Here is a 22,742-nt window from a genome sequence, read left to right on the forward strand (position 1 = left end):
CAAATGAAGGATCATCATCACTCATGGAGATGTACTTGAACCTGAAATCACAATCCAAATGGTAAGTCCAAACCACTAGGTCAAAGCCTAGGGTCAAAAGAGGATCAAAAATTCAAAACAGAAGCTCAAATTTAACATGCATCAACTTCAAACACATATTGATATATCCTAAAAAGGCTCACATCAAAATCATTAACCAAATGCATTTCATGATCAAGTGAAGTCAAAGGCAATTTCAAAGTTCATGTGTGATCATGATGAATGAAAAATTCAAATCAAAACAGAAATGATTCAAAAAATTCTGGAAACAATCATGAGCAATCAAGACATCCATAACATTCATCACACAAAAAATCAGAAGCATTGAACATCATTAGGCATGGCAATCACATTGTACAAAACAGACAACCAAATGTGTGACACAAATTGTCACACCAAGTTAACTCAAGCATAAAACAGAAATGGATCATGGGAAAAATATCAAACCAAAGCCAACATGTCCAGCAATGTGTCTAGAATTGGCATGCAAAATTTCAGAGTCATTGGATCATTTTTGAGCATTTTATGAGGGAAAGATCAAGGCAATATCACACATGCATATGTACTCAATCATCCTAGAACAAAATATTTTTCCAGCCAAGCACAACTTGCAAACTCATGCTCATAAAAAACTAGACAGGATAAGGAGCATCATGCAAAAAATTGGAGTGAAATTGATGGATTTTTCTATTTTATATGATTTTTTGAAGTTGAGGAAAAAAATTGAAGTCAAAATGGAAATAGCATTTGAAAATAGGAGGGAAAGGTGAAAATAGCATGGCATTTGAAAAAGTTCACTCGGCCAGGATCGAACCTGGCACACATTTGAAATTGGAGTGCGCCTCACCAAAGCGGTGACGTTTTGAATTAACCCAAAGCATAGCGCGTTTTCCAGAATCGTAGCAAATGCATGAATGTTTCGTAGCAAATTTGCAGCAAACTCATAGCAATTCTGGAAATGCTATGGACTTCATAGGTTGAAGATGAAGATCATGATGATCTTCATGTGAATTTCCAGAAAATTCAAAAAGTGTCCAGAAATCAACAAAACCTATACCAATTGATTCCTTATTCCATGCTCATGCAAGATCAATAATCATTTACACATAATTCACCATAACAAGATCAAATCGAAGAAAATCAAAATTAACATCCAAACTTCAATCATGCATAACTTCATGTACAATACTCCATTTCACTCAATTTTTCCACCAGAATTCTCAACAACACGAGATCTACACAAACATACACATGGATTTGATAATTATGAGAATAAAAAATCCTACCTCTTGAAGAGCAGATTCGAGTTTGGCTTGTTTCAAGGCTTGTGATGGTCCAGAAATCCTCTATAATGCTTGGTGAGATGATTAATGAAAAGATTGGAGCTCCAGCACGTGTGGTTCCAGCTCAATTTACAAACTCCATGGATTCTTCAAGCTTTGAGTATGGTTCAATATGGCACCAATTGCTCCAATTCCACGTCCAGTTCCACTCAAAAATGCTTCATGATCATGAATCAATCAATAGGAATGGCTTTTGTGTGAAGAATTTGCAAAATATTTTTGAGAGAAAAATTTGGTGATTCTTGAATCTAGATCTGAAAAGTGTGGTTAATGATGAAAACAGTTATGTTTAACCTTATATATGCCATGCTAATCATGTTTAAAACCTGTTTAAGCCTAATGCAATTGAGATTAGCAACTTATGAGGTGTATGTGCAAAATGGTATTTCACCCCCATGCATGGAATGCATGCGTGAACAGTACACGAATCTGATCCAAATTCTCTTAAATAAGGCCCATGCAAGCTTTAGGATTGGTATTTCATGCATATAATCATCCAAATTGATTTTATGAAATTTCTTTCACAAAACTTCATGAGTGAGCACATGATCATGCAAGTGGAATTCATGCCATATAATGGATGTTTTGGAAACTACATGTTATGATGAACAAAATGCAAAAAGAACCACCCAAATTGGAGCCTTGGTTAAAAAATTATGCCCATTTGAAGTTTTAAGCACACTTTGCCATGATTGGATCATATCTCCTTAACCACACATCATAAATCTATGATCTTGGACTTTTTGGAAATGGGAGAGAAAGATCGTCAACTTTCATGTTGGACAAAATTTCATTTGAAACTTTATTGATGATGTAAAATTGAGTTGAAGTTGGTCTAAAACCTTTCCATTTTTGGAAAATTCAAATTATCGGTCACCTGCTATTTTGGGAAAGTCTTGATTTGACTTCAAATTCTTCAATGTGAGTGTTTGAAATGTCAAATGAGACTTGTTTGAACATGAATGAAGCATCTCTGACCACTTCCCACCTCCAAATCCATAGTTGTCTTTGCAGTTGACTTCTGTTGACTTTATGGGCCTAAGATGATTTGCACATGCACTGATGAATTTTGAGCCTTTAACACTTGGCCAAATTGCTTCAAAATGATCTTTGGGTCATGTAAGCTCAATGGAACCACCCTAGGGCTTTGATCTCATGGAAAATGCTCTTGTTGCCTTGCATAGTTAAATCTCTTGACCAGTCTTGCCTGATGAGATGCAGTGGACTATGCAATATGAATGCAATGTTAATGACCTAAAAATGAAATGTATATACAAATGGGAGGTGCAAATTTGAGGTGCTACAAAGAGGAGCAGGCAAACATAAGATTCATGGCCACTACCTCTGGAAGTTCATCTGAAACAGAGTCTGACTCTGAAGAGGTATTCTTTGATTTTTCTCATTCTGATCTGGAAGCTTGTTTGTCAGAATCTCTAAGCTTGTATCAGAAGCTTCGACAAAAATTCAAGAACCTGAAAAAGGTTCATGAAGAGACTGTTGAATAACGGCCTAGACAAAAGCAAAATGGCTTCTATGATCTATGGTGTAAGTCATAATAGAAAATAGGAATTGGTTATGACTCTCATAACGATGATCAGAAACCTACTATAGAAAACAAACCAAAATCTCCTTTGTCTTACCATTATACACCTACACAGACACAGAAGTTCAGTAACACTAGAAAACCCAAATTTTTCAGAAACTCTGGGAGAACTAATCCTAAAGGACCCAAAATATTTTGGGTACCAAAAGATAAAATAGTGTATGTTGCAGATATCCTATGCAGCAAAGTTAAAATACCAGTCATGGTACATGAGCTCTGGATGCTCGTGACACATGACAGGAATAAAGCAGATATTCAAAGACCTGGAACTTAAAAATGCTAGTTTCATAGGCTTTGGAGCAAATCAGAAAGGAAGAATCAGAGGATCTGAAACAGTTGGTAACATATCTCTTCCCCTCTATTTCTGATGTCCTTTATGTTGAGGGATTAATGCATAATTTGTTATCCATAAGTCAATTAAGTGATAACAGTTATGATATTATTTTTAATCAAAAAATGTGCAAGGTTGTCAATCAGAAAAATGGCACAGTCCTTTTCACTGGAAAGAGGAAAAACAACATTTACAAAATAAAACTTTCAGATTTGAAAAACCAAAACGTGAAATGCTTGATGTTTGTTAATGAAGAGAAATGAGTGTGGCATAGACGCTCAGGTCACATTAGCTTGAGGAGGATTTCTCAGCTAAATAAACTTGAGTTAGTCAGAGGCCTTCCTAAGATGAAGTTTTCTTCAGATACTCTTTTTGAATCATGTCAGAAAGGGAAATTTTCTAAAACCACTTTCAAAACCAAAAATGTTGTTTCCACCTCCAGACCTTTGGAACTTCTACACATTGATGGTAAGAAGTATGGACTTATCATTATTGATGACTACAGTCGTTGGACATGGGTGAAATTCTTAAGGCACAAGAATGAGTCACATTCTGTGTTCACCGGTTTCTGTTCAAAAGTGCAAAATGAACATGACTCTAATATTATCAGAGTCAGAAGTGATCATGGTGGCGAATTTGAAAACAAAATTTTTAAAGAACTTTTTGTCTCTAATGGAATATACCATGATTTCTACTATCCTATAACTCCACAACAAAATGGAGTTGTAGAAAGGAAGAATAGGAATCTCCAAGAAATGGCCAGAACCATGATCAATGAGACTAATATGGCTAAGCACTTATGAGCAGAAGTTGTGAATATAGCATGTTAAATTCAGAATAAAATCTTTATCATGCCTATTCTGGAGAAGACTCCTTATGAACTGTGCAAAGGAAGAAAACCCAACATTGCTTATTTTCATCCTTTTGGATGCTCCTGTTTTATTCTGAACACTAAAGACAATCTGAATAAGTTTGACTCTAAGGCACAAAAGTGTATTATGTTGGGATACTGAGAACATTCTAAAGGATATCGAGTATACAATACAAAAACACAAATCATGGAAGAGTAAATTCATATCAGATTTGATGATAAGCTTGACTCTGAAAAGTCAAAGCTAGTTGAGAAACTTGCAGATTTGGAGATCACACTTGCATGTTCTGACGAAAAGATAATTGGTTCTGAAGAAGCAGAGAAAGGAACTTCAAAAGCACCTGAAATCCCAATCAATCAGAAAAGACAAAGAAATAGGCAAAATGTCTATGAAGAACTAATTCTAGGAAACAAGAATGAACTTGTCATAAAAAGATCAACATTCAAAGTTTCTGAAGAAACACTTTTGGGACTAGTATCTCTGATAGAACCAGCATCCTGTGAAGAAGCTCTTCAAGATAAAGAATGGATTTTGGTAATAAAATAAGAACTTGATCAGTTTTCCAAAAATGAAGTTTGGGATCTTGTACCAAGACCCAAGGGAACCCATGTGATTGGAACTAAATGGGTCTACAGAAACAAGCTAAATGAAAAGGGTGAAGTTGTCAGAAATAAAGCACGGCTGACGGCACAAGGTTATAGTCAACAAGAAGTGATTGACTATAATGAAACCTTTTCTCCAGTCGCGAGGGAACCCATGTGATTGTTTCCTTGTATCCTTTGTTGTAAATTATTTCATCAAACTATATCAAATGGACGTCAAAAGTGCATTTTTGAATGGTTACATTTTTGAAGAAGTGTATGTCATCAACCTCCTAGCTTTGAAAATTCAAAACTTCCAGAACATGTTTTCAAACTTCAGAAATCAATTTACAGACTGAAACAAGCTCCCAGAGCTTTGTATGAAAGACTTAGTTCATTTCTTCTGGAAAATGAATCATCAGAGGCAAAGTGGACTCCACACTCTTTTGCAAAAACATCAAAAACAATCTTATGATTTGTCAGATTTATGTTGATGATATAATATTTGGCTATGTTAACCCCTCTGTTTGCCAAGAATTTTTTGAGTTAATGTAGGCAGAATTTGAGATGAGCCTAATGCAAGAACTAAAGTTCTTTCTGGGCATCCAAATCAATCAATTATCAGAAGCCATGTATGTCTATCAAAGCAAATACATAAAAGATCTTCCGAAAAAATTTGACATGTCAGAAAGCAAGCCAGCCAAGAATTTTATGCATCCTACTTGCATTCTAGAGAAGGAAGAGGTAAGTCAAAAGGTTTGTCAAAAACTTTATCATGGTATGATAGGATCTCTCCTTTATCTGACTGCTTCTTGTCCCGATATATTATTTAATGTATGTTTGCATGCTAGATTTCAGTCAGATCCAAGGGAATCTCACTTAACTGCTGTTAAAAGAATCTTTAGGTATCTGAAAGGAACACCTAACCTCGGCTTGATGTATAAGAAAACATCAGAGTACATACTTTCTAGGTATTGTGATGCAGATTATGTTAGAGATAGGTTAAAACGTAAAAGTACATCTAGGAACTGTCAGTTTCTGGGAGGAAACCTCATCTCATGGGCAAGCAAAAAATAATCAACCAGTGCACTGTTAACTACAGAAGCAGAGTACATCTCAACTTCACTTTGCAGCACTTAGATGCTCTAGATGAAGAATCAGCTTGAGGACTTTCAGATCTATGAGAGTAACATTCTTATCTTTTGTGATAATATTGGTGCGATCTGTTTAAGTAAGAATCCAATTTTACATTCCAGAGCGAAACACATAGAAGTTAAACACCACTTTATTAGAGATTATGTTCATAAAGGGATAATTATTTTAAAATTTATAGATGCAGACCATCAATGGGCTGATATCTTTACAAAACCTTAGCTAAAGATAGATTTCTCTTCATTCTGAAAAATTTAAATATGGCAGATTGCCCAGAATGACTCTCAACCTGTAATTCTCATCTTTGATGTAAAATTAGACTCTGACTCAAGCATATGATGTTTATCTGATTCTGATTCTGATACTTTTACAAGTTAGAAGATATATTTATCAAAAACCTCTCTAGTCAGAAACCTTTTGGTCTTCTTGACTCAAAATACATCAACATGTGGTCCCTCAAATGTGTGGCTCTGGCTCTTTTGGACACCTGTCTAGCTTAGAACTCAAGGGCCAAACTGTTGAGCTCCCCTCGAGCAGTGTGAAAATCTTGAGAGTAGACCCCGATCATTAGTTGCATTTAATTTTTCTCATGAGTGTTAAAACTTGGTTTTAGCACAATTAAGTTTTGTGTTCCCTCTTAGTTAACACTGTTGTTTTCACATTATTTCAACTTGTGTTTATATACTTCCACGACTCCCACATCCACACTTTCACTACTCACTACTTACACAAACCCAAAACCTTCAAAATTCTCTGCAACTTCTCTCCATATCTTTCACTACAAGTTCATCATGAATCCTTAAAAACAACAGGTCTTTGAAATCTCTCAAGAAATGAATGCCACTGAACAACAGGTTGAATCCCCTCAACAAGTTGCATCCAAACTGCTACTCCAACAATAACTTCCTATCAAGAACCTCATATTCTTGATCACCTAGCACAGATAAACCTCTCAACTCCATTTGAACAACTCGAAGTTCTTTGTGAGCTGCTGGTGGACTTTGACAACCTCAAAGCAAATGGTATGGACCTAACACCAGAACTGAAGAATCAAGGGTGGCTCACTTACTTCAACTGTCTTTATGGCCCCATCTACACAAACCTGGTGAAGAAATTCTGGAGATTCGCTGACTATGATGATCACTACATTATTTCTCACATTCTGGGCATCAAGATGAATATCCACCATCTTCTCTTAGAACCCTGAAGGAAGAACATCCAAGTTCAAGAGCTTCACAAGAATCTAAGGGTGTGGCTCAAGATCATTTTGGGATGCATTCACTATCGTCCTTCATCCAGCTCCTCTGGCTACGTCAACACAGATCAGGAGTGCATCCTATACTATATGCATAAAGGTCTGAAACTTAACCTTCCTTCTCTCCTCTTCAAATATCTCATAGACTCTGTCAGAGACACCAGGAACAACATGAAGCCCAGGAACTACATCCATATGGGCAGATTAATCTCAGATATTTTGATTGAGAGTGGCCTGGTGGATCACCTCATCTCTTTGAATCTGATGAAAGACGCCATTGTGGATGTTGGGAATCCTCTCAATGGGAGGAATATGAAGAGCATGGGTATGATTGACAAGGTCAGAGTCAAAAAGCCTCAAGAAACACCTCATGGGAAGCACTGAAAGACCAGAGAGAGAAAGCTAATGAGATGTATCTCTTTACAAAAATTGACCCTCCAAAAGTCATTGCTTGTTACTTGCAAGATCTGGAAGCTCAAGGATATGACATCTTTAGCTTCATCTTGGACTGACTCCCAGATCAACCCCCTAACTTCCTGAAGAGAAAGAGGGAACCTTCTCAGAAGACGAAGAAGCAGATTCTTAAGTTGGGAGAGTCTTTAACGACTCAGAAGAAGCCAGTACCTCTGACCTCTTCAACTTTTTCAAGTAAGTTACATATCTCAGAAGCTCCACTTCCATCTGGTTCTAGGCAACTTACCTCATCACTCCCTCTACCACCCCCACACTCTCAACCATTGTTACAATTTTCTCCACCTCGCCTTCCACATACACTATAGCTCCCAAAGTAAAATCCAAATCTAAATAACTAACAACCTCACTCCCTTCCTCATATGAACCAACACCTTCTATACTAATCCTTTATGAGCCAAACCCATTAGAACACATAACCTCTAACTCCATCCCTCTCATAACCATCACACATTCATCTCCCTTACCTCTCTTCAACCTTCAAACCACATTCATCCCCCACTCTGAAGCTATCATGTTCAATGAACCTTTATCATCATACCTCTCCTCCAACCCCAGCTTCCCTCCTTATTATGACCTCACCTCTAACTCTGAACACTCTCGTTCAGATAACCCTGTCCCAACCTCACCAAACCATGAAGACCTTCAGGCCACAACTGACTTTGAAAAGACTCTCTTTGTACCTGAACCATATGAACCCACACCTGAACCATATGAACCTATTCTTGAACCCTATGAACTTGACCTCACTCTACCTAACTTTGATGAGGCACTAGCCAAGTTCTCAGAGAGTTCATCTTCCATATTCAAGAAGCTCTCTGACGAATCTAGCACCAGTGACATTCCTTCTGAAGTAAGGACCAACTGGAACAGATTCATCAAATGGATGACTTCTGAAGTCTTCAAGCTGAAGGGCTTATCTGAAGAAGTTAGAAATGACTTCATTAAAGGTGCTGATGAAAAGCTGGAGGCTCGTCTGGAAAAGGAAGTAGCTAAGAAGGTAGCAAGGGAAGTTGCGAAGAAGGCAGCTGCAGAAGCTGCTGCTAGGGAGGCAGCTGAGAAAGCCGATGCAGAAGCTGCAGCCAGAGAGAAAGTTGAGGCTGAAGCAACATTGGCCGCTGAAGCTGCTCAGAAAGTCGTTGAAGATGTTGAGAAGACCACTGAGGTTACTCTGACTCAAGGAGAGTCATCAACAGCTAACCTCGCTCATCTAGTCATCAAGACTCTGAAAGAGTTGTAGAAGGAACAACAACTAGTTAGATCCAGACTCGGCAAACAGGATCAGGTCAACTCCAGCATTCAAGATCTGCTAGTTGAGCTACATCAGAGGATGCCTCCTCCATCAAACCCTTAGACACTCTAGGAATTCTTTGTTTTTTCTTAGTGTTTCTGCCTTTATGGCTTTATCTTTTGCCTCTTTCTGTACTATGTAAAGTTTTTCTCATATCAATGGAATTTTGAGTTACTTACTTTTTGAGTCCTACAAAAAGGTGGAGAATTAAATAGAAGTCTTTTGATGAAGTAATTTATCTAACTCTCAAAAATGCACTACTTACATTCTGACATAAAAATATTGCATAGACTAAGTCATTTTTCAAGATCTATCTAAACCAAGGGAAATTGAATCCTTATCTAAGAAACTACTAAATCAAGTCAAGCAAACTAAGAAAATCTGGTAAGAAATTCTCTACCCCAGAAACCCATATCTGATACTAAATATCTTTAAAAAAATTGAAGTATCATACTTAGGGGGAGACTGCTAATCTCAGGGGGAGTCACTCTCTATCTGACTCTGATCTTTTTTTCTACCTCTTAAAGTACTTATTATTTCATCAAAATTCTAAGTTTTGTCATCATAAAAAAGAGGGAGATTGTTAGAACAAGATTTTGATTCTGCAATATATCTATAAGTTTTTATGATAACAAAGAACGAAACAATTTGGTACCCTAATAATTTTCTTAAGTGTGCAAGATTCTAAGTTAAAATGACTCTGATGAAACGAATATTTGGCATCTTCATTAGTCCAGAAACGTTGACCCAGCACAAAGAGAATTCAGATCTGACTTTTAACATAATACATCTGAAGGGGAATCACTAAAGAATCTGACTCTGAAGTTCAAGCTCTGATTCTGAAGACTCTGTATGAGATATCTGAAGACTCTGCAAGAGATATCTGAAGACTCTGTAAGAGATATATTAAGACTCTAACTTTGAAGACTCTGATCATGCTCACTCTGACACATGCTCAACAAGCCATCTGATATCACCTGATCAGAAACTTACGCTGGAAGTATTCAAATTGTAGTACAATTTGTTTTAAGGAAAAAATGGATTATGCTCCAAGATTACTATGGAAAGGACAATAAGTCTACTACCTTTAACTCCCACAATTGGCATGAAATCTCCATTGATTTCCCCTCAACGGTATCATTGCAAGTGCTATATAAAGGCCTCCTTACAACTTGCTCAAATAGAACTTTGTTACAATAACATTCTCAAACTCGAAATATTTTTCACCATCATTATAAGTAGTTTACATACAAGAGTTTTTGTTCAATATTGTATGGTTGTTTCTCTTTGTTCTTAAAGTGTGTTTATACTGCTTATCTAGAAGCATCTAGTGAAACACTTGTAATTCTTGAAATTGTGTGTAATTCCTCAAGTGACCTGTTTAGGTCTGTAGACTTGAGAGAGCTAGAGATTGTTTAACTCTTAGACGATTTTGTAATCTATTGAGATTAGTGGATTAAGTCCTTATTGAAGGTTGTCATACCCCAAAATTCACCCTACCCCCAAACAACTTTCATCAGATCTATGATCCTATTACACATACATTTATCCATTGCTCCATCACCATAATTACATTAACATTCATAACCAAAGGCATATCGCATGGGCTCAAGGCATGGATTTAAAAAATAAATAAATAGGGAAATCGATTTCCACTGCGCAGATACCAAAAATAAGCCTTTTTTTTTGCACAAAGGGCATTTGGTTCCCCCACTTACCCACTTGCTTTCCCTATAAATAGATGCACTATTCCCCCTTATTTTTCATGCTTTCTAACCCTCAAAAGTTCTGAAAAAATATCATTCAACCCCCCTCTTCTCCAAACCTAAATCAAAACCAAAAAACCTTTCTCTCCCAAAAGTCACCCCCACCAACTTTTCTTCCATTTTCACATTTTTCCTCAAAATTTATCACTCTCTAACACTTATAACTCATCCCCTTTACTAAGCTTTCACCATAAATATTTTCATCCCAAATCCCTTTGCTTCACATTCAAGCTCAACACCATGTCTACCTAGCTTTTTCACATTTTTTGGGTAATGATTTTAACTTAAACTTTTTTTAACTTTTGGGTTCTGTTTTTTTGATTAAAAATGGTTGCTTGTTCTTGGTTGGTCTTTTGAGATGATTTAGATTCAAGCTTGCAAAAATGATTAACTTTGGTTTAGTCACTTTTTTTGAGATTTTTTACTCTTACTATCTTTTTGTTCACCTTTTTGTGGTTGCTTTGTGTGTGTTATCATTTTCTTTTATTGTGGACTTGTTGTTGTATTTGTTTGGTTGATGAGGTCTATTAGATCATGACCATGGTTGTTTAGAGTTGATTAAATCTTCAATGTTTCAAACCTATTAATGGTTGATCAATAGATATTCATGATATTTTGAGGCATTGATAGATTGTCTCTATTTTAACCATATTTGGGTCATTTGATGCATAGATGAAACCATATTTTTATATTAACTTGCTAATCCATTTGCTTATTGTTACTAACTACTAATTACTAACTCCTAACCTTTATATTATTGCACTTTAATTCCTTGCAATTTATTTTATTATTCATTTTATTTCATTTACTTTATGTTTATGTTCACTAACTACTAACTTCTAACATTTATATTATTGCACTTTATTTTTTTTGCAATTTATTTTATTGTTCATTTTATTTTAAGTATTGTATGTTTATGTTTATTGTTGTCTAACTATATCATTTACATTATGCTAATTTATTTACTACCTTATTATCTTGCTAAATAAAAGAGGAGTAAAAATAAAAGGAAGAGAACAAATCACTTTTTTTAAAAATATTAATAGATGGACTTAAGGTTGCATAACTTTCTTTGTTACAAATCTATTGTTAGTTGATTTTTTAATCATCTTCAATATTTTGCATCAATGATAAACTATCCCTTAATGTGTCATATTTTAAGTCTTTTTGGCCTAAGAAAATAGTCTTAAAAAATATTCATTTTTGTACATGTTACTAACCACTAATTATACTTCATTAATTTTGTTTATCATTAACCTTTTGTTATTGTGATTTTGGTATTATTTACTTATACTTGTTTTATTATATCATTTATATTCATTAACCATTATTATTGTGATATTGTTTCTTTATCTTGTAATTTACTTTTATGTCATTACCTTGTAATTTACATTAAAGTACTCATCTTCATCATCATTGTATAAATTCATCATGCATGTTTATTTACTTGTTATTTATTTTATTGTCATCAATAATTAAAAACAATAAAAACATGATAAAATGATAAGACAAAAATATTCATTCCACTCTTAATCAACTTGGACTTAGAGGATTTCATTTTAGGACCCTTGCTTGGAGGCTTTTTCCTTATCTTTGTGATACTTTGTAAATGTTGGATTTTATTTGTAACTTACATTCATGTTGAAAGAATGACATCATGGCACCACCTTAGGGGGACATGTTTGTAAGACCATTATCCTTTGTTTAGCTTAGGTCACTTTCGAATACAAAAGACTTTCTCTTGAGCTACCTTACAATGAGACCCCTTTAATTTCTTGTTGGTTACTTTGCATTCATGTTGCATAAGCCAAATTTCATAAAAAAAATAAAACAAACCCTTGATTCAACGTCAAGCGGCATTTTCATAACCAAATTCAAAAATACTTAATAATTACGATTATTATTGTGCGCCACGAGCCTTAAGTGGGGGAGAATGAGTAAGAATGGAGCATTCCTACCCTGACTCTGATTATTTTGGACGCAAGACGGTTGGCTTGTTGTCTAGAATAATCACCTCCGCCCATAGACTTTAGTACAACATAATCACAAACACTCATTTCATAAAACCCTTATTCAAGGTAAAAATAATACAACTCATCAAACTCATTTTTGTGCCTTAGGGCATCATCCCGAAAACCCTTTTTTCAAAGGTAAAATCAACCAACACACAAACATTTTCTATTCCGAACTATGGAGCTCTGATTCCTCATCTCCGAATGAGTGATATGTAGGCACAAGGGCCCAAATCCTTGGAGAGCACTATAATAACAAAAACACTCCCCTTTTCCACACATTTTCTTTTGAAAATAAAACAATGATAGATAAATCTCATGTATGTAAAATAACCCAAATGGTTCCCATGGACGTAAGGGGTGTTAATACCTTCCCCTCACGTAACCGACTTCCGAACCCAAATCTCGGTTGCGAGACCGATTCCTTATTCTCTTTTAGCGCTTCTCGCGCGCGCCTCCTTTCCGAGGGTTTTATCGACTATTTCCCCTCTCCTCTCCGATAGAGGTAAGCTAAATAAAATTCAGTGGCGACTCTTCTGACTTTGCCTCTCTTTGGCATCTCTTTAGTCCCGTTTTCGTTATCGTGAAATCCCGATAGCGACAACTGGCGACTCTGCTGGGGACACCAAAATTCCCTAAGCAAGTCTAGCCTATTTTGGGTTGTTTCTCTTTTAAATATGTAGAGATTTATCTATTATCTATTTTTTTTCTGTATATACTGCTTTTGTTGCTAACTTGTACATATTTTCTTTGTTTTCCTGTTGGTCCGAAACTTTAGTTCTGTGACGAAGAATTTTTGGAAGCAATAATGATTGCAAAGGAAAAAAAACCTTGTGTGAAGGACTCCCCACCCGAGTCTGAGAGTTTTGCTTGAGATAGGAGAGGTTGAGTAATACTGATCCGCGAGGTGCCTTCCTCATTAGGGTCATACGAGAACCTCACTTAGTGGTAGATTCTCCTAAGGGGATTGATGACCGTCGTGCTTTCGGCGTAAGCATCTTTTCTTTTACTAGAGTCAATGACCCTAAGACCCTTTTTAGAATCTTTAAAACTATGGCTATCCTAGACCGATGGTCGCGTAGTATAAGCCACTGAGATGCCTTCCTCGTAAAGGTCGATACGAAGATCTCACTTAGTGTAGATGACTTTAATGGAGCAGTCGCCTGACAAGTAAATTGACATAAGCGGATGACAGTCAAGGAAGTCCATGACCATAGGGGAATTGTCTTACACCCAATTTTCCAAAAGCCTTAGATCATACAAAGCGAGAACCTTGGTTTAATAAGCAGTCATTATTAACTCCATGCTTCGCCACGATGGTCCAAAACCATGAACCCATGCCTAAAATCCCGTGGAAATAATAAACCAATCATTGATTCATACATTCATCCCTCACCAAAATAATAAGAAAGGCTCTTAAAATTTTCATTTGTTCGGACGCAGAATTACAAGACTATTTTCCGACACAATCATGGATACTTCAACAAGGAAAATCACTTCTACTTTCCGCTTCAAGAGTCCCGACATCAGTTCATTAAAGGTCCTCTGTTCAAAGGTCGTAGCTCTCAAAGACAATAAGTTTAGAGCCAATTTTGGGAACATCATAGATCTTCTAATCGAGAAGGTTGACTATGGTGTTATCACTACAATATCCCAATACTATGACGTCCCTTTAAGATGCTTCACTTTCCCCGACTTCCAAATCTCTCCAACCTTGGAAGATCTCGAGAGACTCCTCAGTCGACCAATCAAAGAATACAACCCTTTCCCGAAGTTGGAAGAAGGCTTCTGTTTGACCGAGCTCTCACTCACCTTGGGTATCAACGCCAACAAGCTAGTGGACAATTGGAGCGTTAAAGGATCCATCAAAGGTTTAACCTAAAAGTTCCTAGAAGCCCATGCTTGGGAAATCATTAAAAAAGGAAGACCCGACTTTTGTAGTGCAACCTTGGCACTTTTGATTCATGAAATTGTCCTCTTCCTAAATATGGACAAGTTCGTGGATCAGTTAGCAGTTGAAGTCTTTTTAATAAAGAATTCAGTGCCTTTTTTACTTGCCGATTTCTACCATACCTTCCATACAAGGCATGAGAAGAAGGGAGGTACTTTCCTTTGTTGCGCTTCTATGCTACATCTTTGAATGAGGGCCCACATGCCTCAAAGTGGACCCTTCGCTAAAAACAAACTGATATGGCCACAAAGGTTCGCATCTCTCTCTGCCAACTTAATTCTATGGTATAAGAGGGAATGGTATACAAAGGACGTCATCGCAAGATATGGGGAGTTCTCTAACGTACCCTTAATAGGAACACAAGGTTGCATCAACTACAACCCTGTTATACTCAAGAGACAACTAGGGTACGCCGTGACGAGTCCCCCCGAGGAAAGAGATTTCATTCCATTTGTCAGCAATATCGTGGATCCGCTTGATTCAAATCTGAAAAGAGTGAGAAAAACTTGGACAAGCATAGTCTGTATTGACCATGAATGGGGTAAAAAAACATCCTAGCCAAGGAACCCTACTATGTGTGGGTAAAAGAGAGGGTTAGGGTGGTTAAGATGTCGTTTCTGTTTGATCCTGTAAGACCCTAATTTTGACCCTAAGATCCCTCATGGCATCATATCATTGCTCATTGCATTTACCTCAAGGATCATAGCATCTTGGTTTCTTACCCTAGGGTTAGGACTTGTGTGAGTTGGTTTGAGACCACCAAGCATGCTTGAATTGTATATTATTGATTTTCTTATTTTGTTTACTAACCAAAAGCACAAAAATATGTCACTAACGTGTTTTGCTTTGAAGCTCAAGTAATCATGAGATCCCTTGCTCCTAGGAGGCTCCTATGCACAAAGAAGTGGCCAGATGAATATGAAAGCAAACATGACAATGGTTACCAAATCTCTCAATCATCATATATTTCTCCCAAGTATCTCAATTTTCCAATTTGATCAAGATAAACCAAAGGGCTTGAGGATTGTTTCCCAAGGAAACCCTAATTCATCTATGCATTGACTGTGCCTTGCTCATGAAGCAACCTCAACCTATGATCGAATTCAATCAAGGGAAGTTCTTTCATTAACTATTTTATGCATATATGAGCCTATGTGAGTATCCTCAAACATTCATTCATCAAGATTTGAAGTTTGGCCTTGAGAAGTTGACCAGTCAAGTCATTTGACTAATTTGAGATCCACTAAGACCTAACTTTTGATGTGTTTGTCAAATGAATATGACCCCAAGAGAAACAATTTTATTAAGAACCATAAGAACAACTTTCATGTTCATCAAAAATCCATTTGAAACTTGGAATGTCATCATTCATTTCAAAACATATAGGTCATTTTGACTAAAACCCTAATTTTGGGTCAACTTCCCAAGGACCTAACTTCTTCATTTTTTATGATTTAGAGGTTAGACCAATTGAATTGGAAAGCTTAAGATGTCTACTTCAAATTTTATGTTGGAAAAAATTTCATAATCCTGAAAGAAGTACATGTGATAATACAAAACATTATAGGTCACTTTGGACCAAAGCCATTGAATCTTGAAAAAGCCCAATTTCAAGTGCCCATAACTTTCTCATAAAAAATCCAAATGATGCAAACTTTAAGTCCAAATTAATAATATTGAAAATATATACAACTTTGATGTTGGAGGTTTTTCAATTTGAGGCTTGCATCATTAAAACAGAAGGGCTTGAAGTTGGTCACTTTTGGCAATTTTTTCAAAGACATGTTTTGTACATCAAACTTCATGGCCAGTTTTCACAATTTTCCAAACTCCAAATGGATTTTTGCCCAACATAAATTTTGTTCCTTATGTCAAGACCTTTCCAACCACTACTCACATGCTTATGTTTGGATTTTCCATGAGTGACTTTCGAAGAGGGGAACATTTATGCCCAATTATGGAATTCACATTGAACCTTTTTTATTGTTTGTTCTTGTGTGGTCATGCACAAGCAATTGCAATTTAAACCACACGTCCATTTCACTTCAGAGTGAGCTCAGCATTCATTTCCATTTGAGTTTGGGCCTCACATGCGCCTGTACAAGCCCATGCATGGAGGATCCAAAGCTTCATGCACACGGTTTTGGCACCTCATTGCTTGCATTTCAGCTATAAATAAGAGCCTTGCCTCATTCAAATTTAACCCTGTATTCAACCTGAAGCTCTGCAGAATTGGAAACCCAACCATACCAAAGGAATTCTTATTTTTAATTTCTCATTTCAAGTTTGAATTTCAACAAAATCAGTTGATCTTCAACACTTATTCCTTGGCCCTGCACTCATATCACATCTCAAGATCAAATTGCAAGCAAAAGTTGGAAGGAATCGTGCTGATCAAAGCTGCTCTCCAAAGGTTTATTGCTCAACTATTTTGATCTGAATCTCATCATATAATGTGAATTACTTGTGTTTATTTGGTTTTCCGAAGTCCTTGTGTGAGAGGCAAGCCAATGGTGGCTTCGATTTTGTGAATTGACGCATTTCAGATTGAACACCTGGATTTTCCATCTCAGATTTCTCATTCCATAGAGATCTTGAGAGAAATCCAAGGTTACAGGGGTGATGTACATCACCCCAGCTTCATTTTGGTATAAGGATCATGCATTTTGGTTGAGGTTTGAAAACCTGCAACTGGTGGCCGGAAACAGTTAGCTCACAGGAGAAGACGGTGGTTTCCACCACCGTCCCCTCGTGGAACCTCCATGGCCATTGGATCTCATGAGCGCGTTCTAATCTCATCCTTTGCTTCTTTTGACTTTTTTAAATGCATTGTGTCACGCGTTGGACTTGAGAACATGATGGAAGTGCGCCTCTGAGCCTTTAATGTTGTCCACGTCATTTAATGAAATGGATCCAACGCTTCCTGATTTTCCTATTTTCTATTTTTCTGTTTTATTTTCTTTTATTCCATTTATTTTAAAAAATTCATAACTATTTTATTTGGAATCACAAAAATATGAGACCAATTGCAAAAAAATCTTTTAAAATCTAGTTTCATAATCTGATTTTTAATTTTTATTGTGATTCCATTTAATATTTTTTGTGAATTATTTTGTTTTTATTAGTTTTTAATTCATTTTAAATACTTTTTTAGATTCAAAAATTCCAAAATTATTTTCCTAACACATATGGATCATGATAAGTCTATGAAAAATATTCTCATCAATTTCTTAATTGATTTGAGATTTATTTGAGATTTTAGTTCATTTGTGTTATTTTTCTTGATTTTTAATTATTTTAAAATAGTTTCTGTTTTAAAAAAATGTTGAGAAAATTTGTCAAACTTTGTTTGACCATGTTAGATTTATGATGATTTAATTGGACTTGTCCAAGTTGATTTGAATTGAATTTGAAGTTTGACCATACTTTATTCATTTTATTTTATGCATTTATTTTAATTTCAAAAATACCAAAAATATGTTTGACCTTTATTGACTTCTAATATTCATTTCTCTTCTGTTTACCATTGATTGATGTTGATTTCATTCACATTTGATCATCGTGTTTTGATTATGTCATTTGAATTCTCATTTTGTTCATTTCATCTTCATCTCTTTTCTTCTTCTTTTTATTTTGGCCAATGAGTTAATGATTTGTGGTTAGCCTTGACATATGAGAGGCTTAACCTTCTTTGGTACAAATCAAACTCAACTTGATCAAAGATCAAGTGAGTTGCTTTGTGTCCAAGATAGGTTGCTTCTTGGTCAAGCAAAAAACTTAAAATCCATACAAGGTCTTCCTTCTTTTCTTTTGGCATGGCAAGTTGTAGGAGCTTGGCTTACTAGTCATGATCTCTAACTTGTGTTCATTTGCCTATAGTTTTATTGACCGACCTTATATAGGTGTGACTACTACATTAGTCCACTTACGATTGCTTAACATAGCGCTAAATTGCCTTATGGCACACTAACATTAACTACTAACACTAACTTTAATTCAAGCATTTAATTCTTGCAATTTATTTTAATGCAATTTAAGTTCTTGCTCATTTATTCATATTGCCTTTTCCCTTTGCTCACTTGAGCTCATATTTTATGTTTATGCTATTTTCCTTTTGCTCACTTGAGCTCATTATTGTGAATAAATATATTGTTGCTTTGTGTTTATTTTGTGATTGTTTGTGTGAACCCAATGCAAAAAGGAGAAAGGACTTAGAATTAGGACCTTACCTATGCTTAATGGAGTTCAAGAGCAACTAGGCCTCATGCCTTTAGAATGCTAAACTTGGTGAAGAGCAACTAGGCCTCATGCCTTTAGAATGCTAAATCTTAAAAGTTGACTTTAAAAGACCCCTAATCCAAAACTCTTTCTTTGTCCACTTCTCTTATTGCATTGTGAACTTTTTTATTGTTTGTTCTTGTGTGGTAGGGATTACAAACTTGAGATAGTAAGAAGGACCATTGTCATGAATAGCCAAGTTAAGAGAGACAAGCCAAATGGAGATCCTAGGAGCTTGATTGAATATTTGTTTGATTGCTTGAGTTAATTGCTAAGTCCAAAGGAAAGGAGCATCTTGAATCATCTTTATGATCTCAAGAAAGGGAACTCCAAGGGTTTTTATCTCTTCTCTCATCTTTGCATGTTTAGGACTAGCCCTTCTCTTCTTCTCTCCACTCTAACCCAAACCAAACTCATTTTTGTGCAAACATTAACATTGTTTTTAAAAAATAGAAACCTAGGCCATATGCCTTTGATTTTTTTAAACTCTTTTCACTAATACTTATTTTGAATGAACCTTAAGTCAACTTTGACTTCATTTTTGTAAATACTTCTAATTTGTAAATACAACTTTCAAATTGTTTTTTGTGGTTCCAATGGCCACCTTTGTTAAAACTTTTTTCATAAACATTAGCCATAGGTTTGAGTTATCATAGTGGTTGATGTAAACCTCACCTTATCCTTAGTGATTGGACTATAAGTCTTCCATACTTATTATAGGGTGGATCCCTCACTAGTATGTTGAAGCTCTCCTCACATGGTGGATTGTTGGTTTAGGTTGAGTTTTCTCCCTTTGATAACAAAAGACCTTAAGGCTTTTGATCAAACAATTCACCAATATTTTGAGATTTTTACCCCGAACTACGAGGTTTTGATCCTACCTTTGTGATGGTACGTAGGCAATGGGTTTATCCATTCAAACAACAAAATTATAAATAATATGTATATTCTTTCCTCATCTCCCCAATCTTATTTGCACAAATATTTTCACAAATACCAACCTACAATACACTTTGTAAAAAGGGCTCCCTTAGAGTACTAAGTATGTTTTGGGTGCTTAAAACCTTCCCATTGCATAACCAACCCCCTTACCCAGATCTCTGACATTTTTATTAATTTTTGATTTGATAAAACTTCTCGGTTTTTGTTTGCTTTCTAACCTTTCCTTTGGATAAATAAAAGTGCGATGGCGACTCGAATTGTATGCTTACTTTTGATTTAGTCAATAAATCATAAGGTAACGAATACCCCGCTACAGCTCCTTCTTCATTCCCGTTGATGCCCGAGCCCGAGCCTATCCTACAAGAGGACATGGACAAACTTACCAGCCAAATCAAAGAGCTCGAGTTGGAAAACACTCAACTACGAGTCCAACTCAATCGTGCCAAGGAACGTAACCATGTCTTGGAGGATAAGGGTAAGCAAATCTGTGAAAAATTTGAAGATAGCAAGAAAAGGCTCCGATTAGCCGATGGACAAAGAGTTTGGGTTGGTGGAGCTCTACAAGGAGCTAATTCTGAGCTAGACTTCCACAACAAGGAGTTGGATCGAGCGTCCCGAGTCATTAAGGACCTTGAAAATACTGTCGAGAGGTCTAATGCCATGAAGAAAGAAGTGAGGGAAGATTACGAGGCCCAGATTCTTGAACTAAGGACCACTCTAAAAGAGTATAAGGACTTTCTAGCCAAGGAACAACTAGAGAAAGAAAAGATTCACTGAAGCTTCATACGTGAGAAGTTCAACCTTGGACAAGCTTGCGAGCAAATGAAGAACTTGAAGAGGGGAATCTATGACCAAGCCTGTGTAGAGTTGCAAAACAACTGCAGACATTGGGAGGAGCGTTGCAATGGATTCGAAGCTGCCATTGCTCAAAGGGACGAAATCATCCATAATCTCCAAGCCCTTTACGAAGAATGGAGGGACAAGTACACCAACATGACGGTATTAACTAACTATGCCCTTCAAGACTTTCCCGACAAGTTGAAGGAGGCGGATCTGATCATGTGCCCAGATAATACCCCCGAAGAGGTCTACCACTTCGTCAAGTTCTGCAAAAGAACAATGGCCGAACTCAGCACCGACATTGAGGCTCTCCGCAAGTCTCAAGGGATCACTTTTAGGGTGGATATCTAGTTGGTTTATTTGCTTCCATTACTTGTATTTTGCAACTTCTATGTATTGCAGTCTATTTTCCCTTCAAAGGATGAATGAAAGTTGTAATTTTTCTCTATTGTGTTTTTCTCTATTTATGATTGTGAACGTGAATCGTCAAGTAGTTTTTGCAATGAAGAAACACGAATAACTAAAAAGAGCTTTGCTTTAACACACAAAAATCATGCAGCATTTTCATCCTTCGAAACACAAAACATAAAAAACTCATCCATCCACCTTTTTCTTCTGACCAGAACCACTCTCCAAAGCTGACTTTTCGGTACGATACACGAGGACGTCGACAAGCTGTCATTGAGCAACTTTAAGAGAACCAAGTTGTCCTTCAGGAAGAAGTATCCCAGATGTGGTCCCAAATGCGGCAGTTGATGGAGACTATTCAAGCAGTCGCAAGAGGCCAAGAGGTTATGGCAAAAATGCAAGAAGAAATGAACCAACGTGTCAGTACTACCAATCCTCCTACCCCTCCAGCGGTCGAGACTCTGACTCTAGTTCCTCAAGTTGATCCTCCAATTAACATTAATGCACCCGAAGGTGTTCCAAACGGTAATCCTCGTCCTTATGTTTTTGAGATAGACGACCAACACGATGCATTCTTCAGCCCAAGGGATGCTTCTCAGGATGACGCCTTCGGTTCAGCAACCAACGAGGTGGAGAGGAAGGTGAAGGCTATCGAGGAGAAGCTCAAGGCAATGGGGAACACTAATGTTTTGGGCCTTGATGCGGCATAAATGTGCTTGGTACCTGGGGTCATCATTCCTGCCAAGTTCAAAGTTCTGGACTTTGAAAAATATAAGGGAAATAGCGACCCTAGGATGCACATTAGGGCATACTACCGAAAGATGGTTTCCTATTCCATCGATGATCAACTTTTAATGCATTTTTTCCAGGATTCCCTCAGTGGGGCATCTTTTGATTGGTACATGCAACTTGAGGGCAACCTTATTCACACATGGAGGGAAATGGCTGATGCATTCCTCAAGCACTACCAGTACAACACTGATATCGCACCTAATCACACGCAGTTGCAAAATCTAACTCAGAGTTCTAAGGATTCCTTCAAAGAGTACGCCCAACGGTGGAGGGAATTAGCTGCTAGGGTACAACCCTCATTGCTAGAAAGAGAACTGGTAGACATGTTTATGGGAAACCTGCAAGGTCCATACCTTGATAGAATGGTAGGGAGCACCTCTTCGGGCTTTTTCGACCTGGTCTTAGCCGGTGAAAGGATAGAAAGTATGATTAAAATGGGAAAGATCTAGAACTCTGTCAGCATTTCTAGTGCATCGGAGAAACCTTTTGTTCCCTACGGTAAAAAACGAGAAGGCGAGACCAATGTCGCCTCCATCATTCAAACCAGAAATCCCATGTATCCATAAGTAACCGCCATAGCTCCCGTCCAACCAAGTCAACAACAACCATTTGCAATTCTTGTTCAAACTCAAAAACAACAACAACAGTATCAACAACAACTGCAACATCAACAACCACAATATCAACAACAACAACAAAGGATGTGAAGGCCCGAGAGAAGATTTGACACAGTTCTCATGCCATATAGCCATATTCTACCATTTTTATTGAGGGGATCACTTGTACAACTAAGGGAGTTAGGACCCCTACCAGCG

The 22,742-nt window shown here is 36.8% G+C and overlaps 1 protein-coding gene across 1 annotated transcript; it reads left to right on the plus strand.

Annotated features, from left to right (window-relative positions):
- The first annotated feature begins 20,223 nt into the window (after positions 1-20,223).
- LOC127079543 (uncharacterized) lies at positions 20,224-20,664 on the plus strand. Its single transcript, XM_051019930.1, has one exon. It carries the CDS (start codon positions 20,224-20,226, stop codon positions 20,662-20,664), a length of 441 nt encoding a protein of 146 aa, XP_050875887.1.
- The last annotated feature ends 2,078 nt before the right edge of the window (positions 20,665-22,742 follow it).

Source organism: Lathyrus oleraceus, chromosome 5 (assembly GCF_024323335.1).
Source record: "Lathyrus oleraceus cultivar Zhongwan6 chromosome 5, CAAS_Psat_ZW6_1.0, whole genome shotgun sequence".
In the NCBI taxonomy this organism is placed as follows: domain Eukaryota; kingdom Viridiplantae; phylum Streptophyta; class Magnoliopsida; order Fabales; family Fabaceae; genus Lathyrus; species Lathyrus oleraceus.

Coding starts and splice junctions, on each gene's coding strand:
- LOC127079543 (XM_051019930.1), top strand. CDS start 20,224: ATGCCCGAGCCCGAGCCTATCCTACAAGAGGACATGGACAAACTTACC.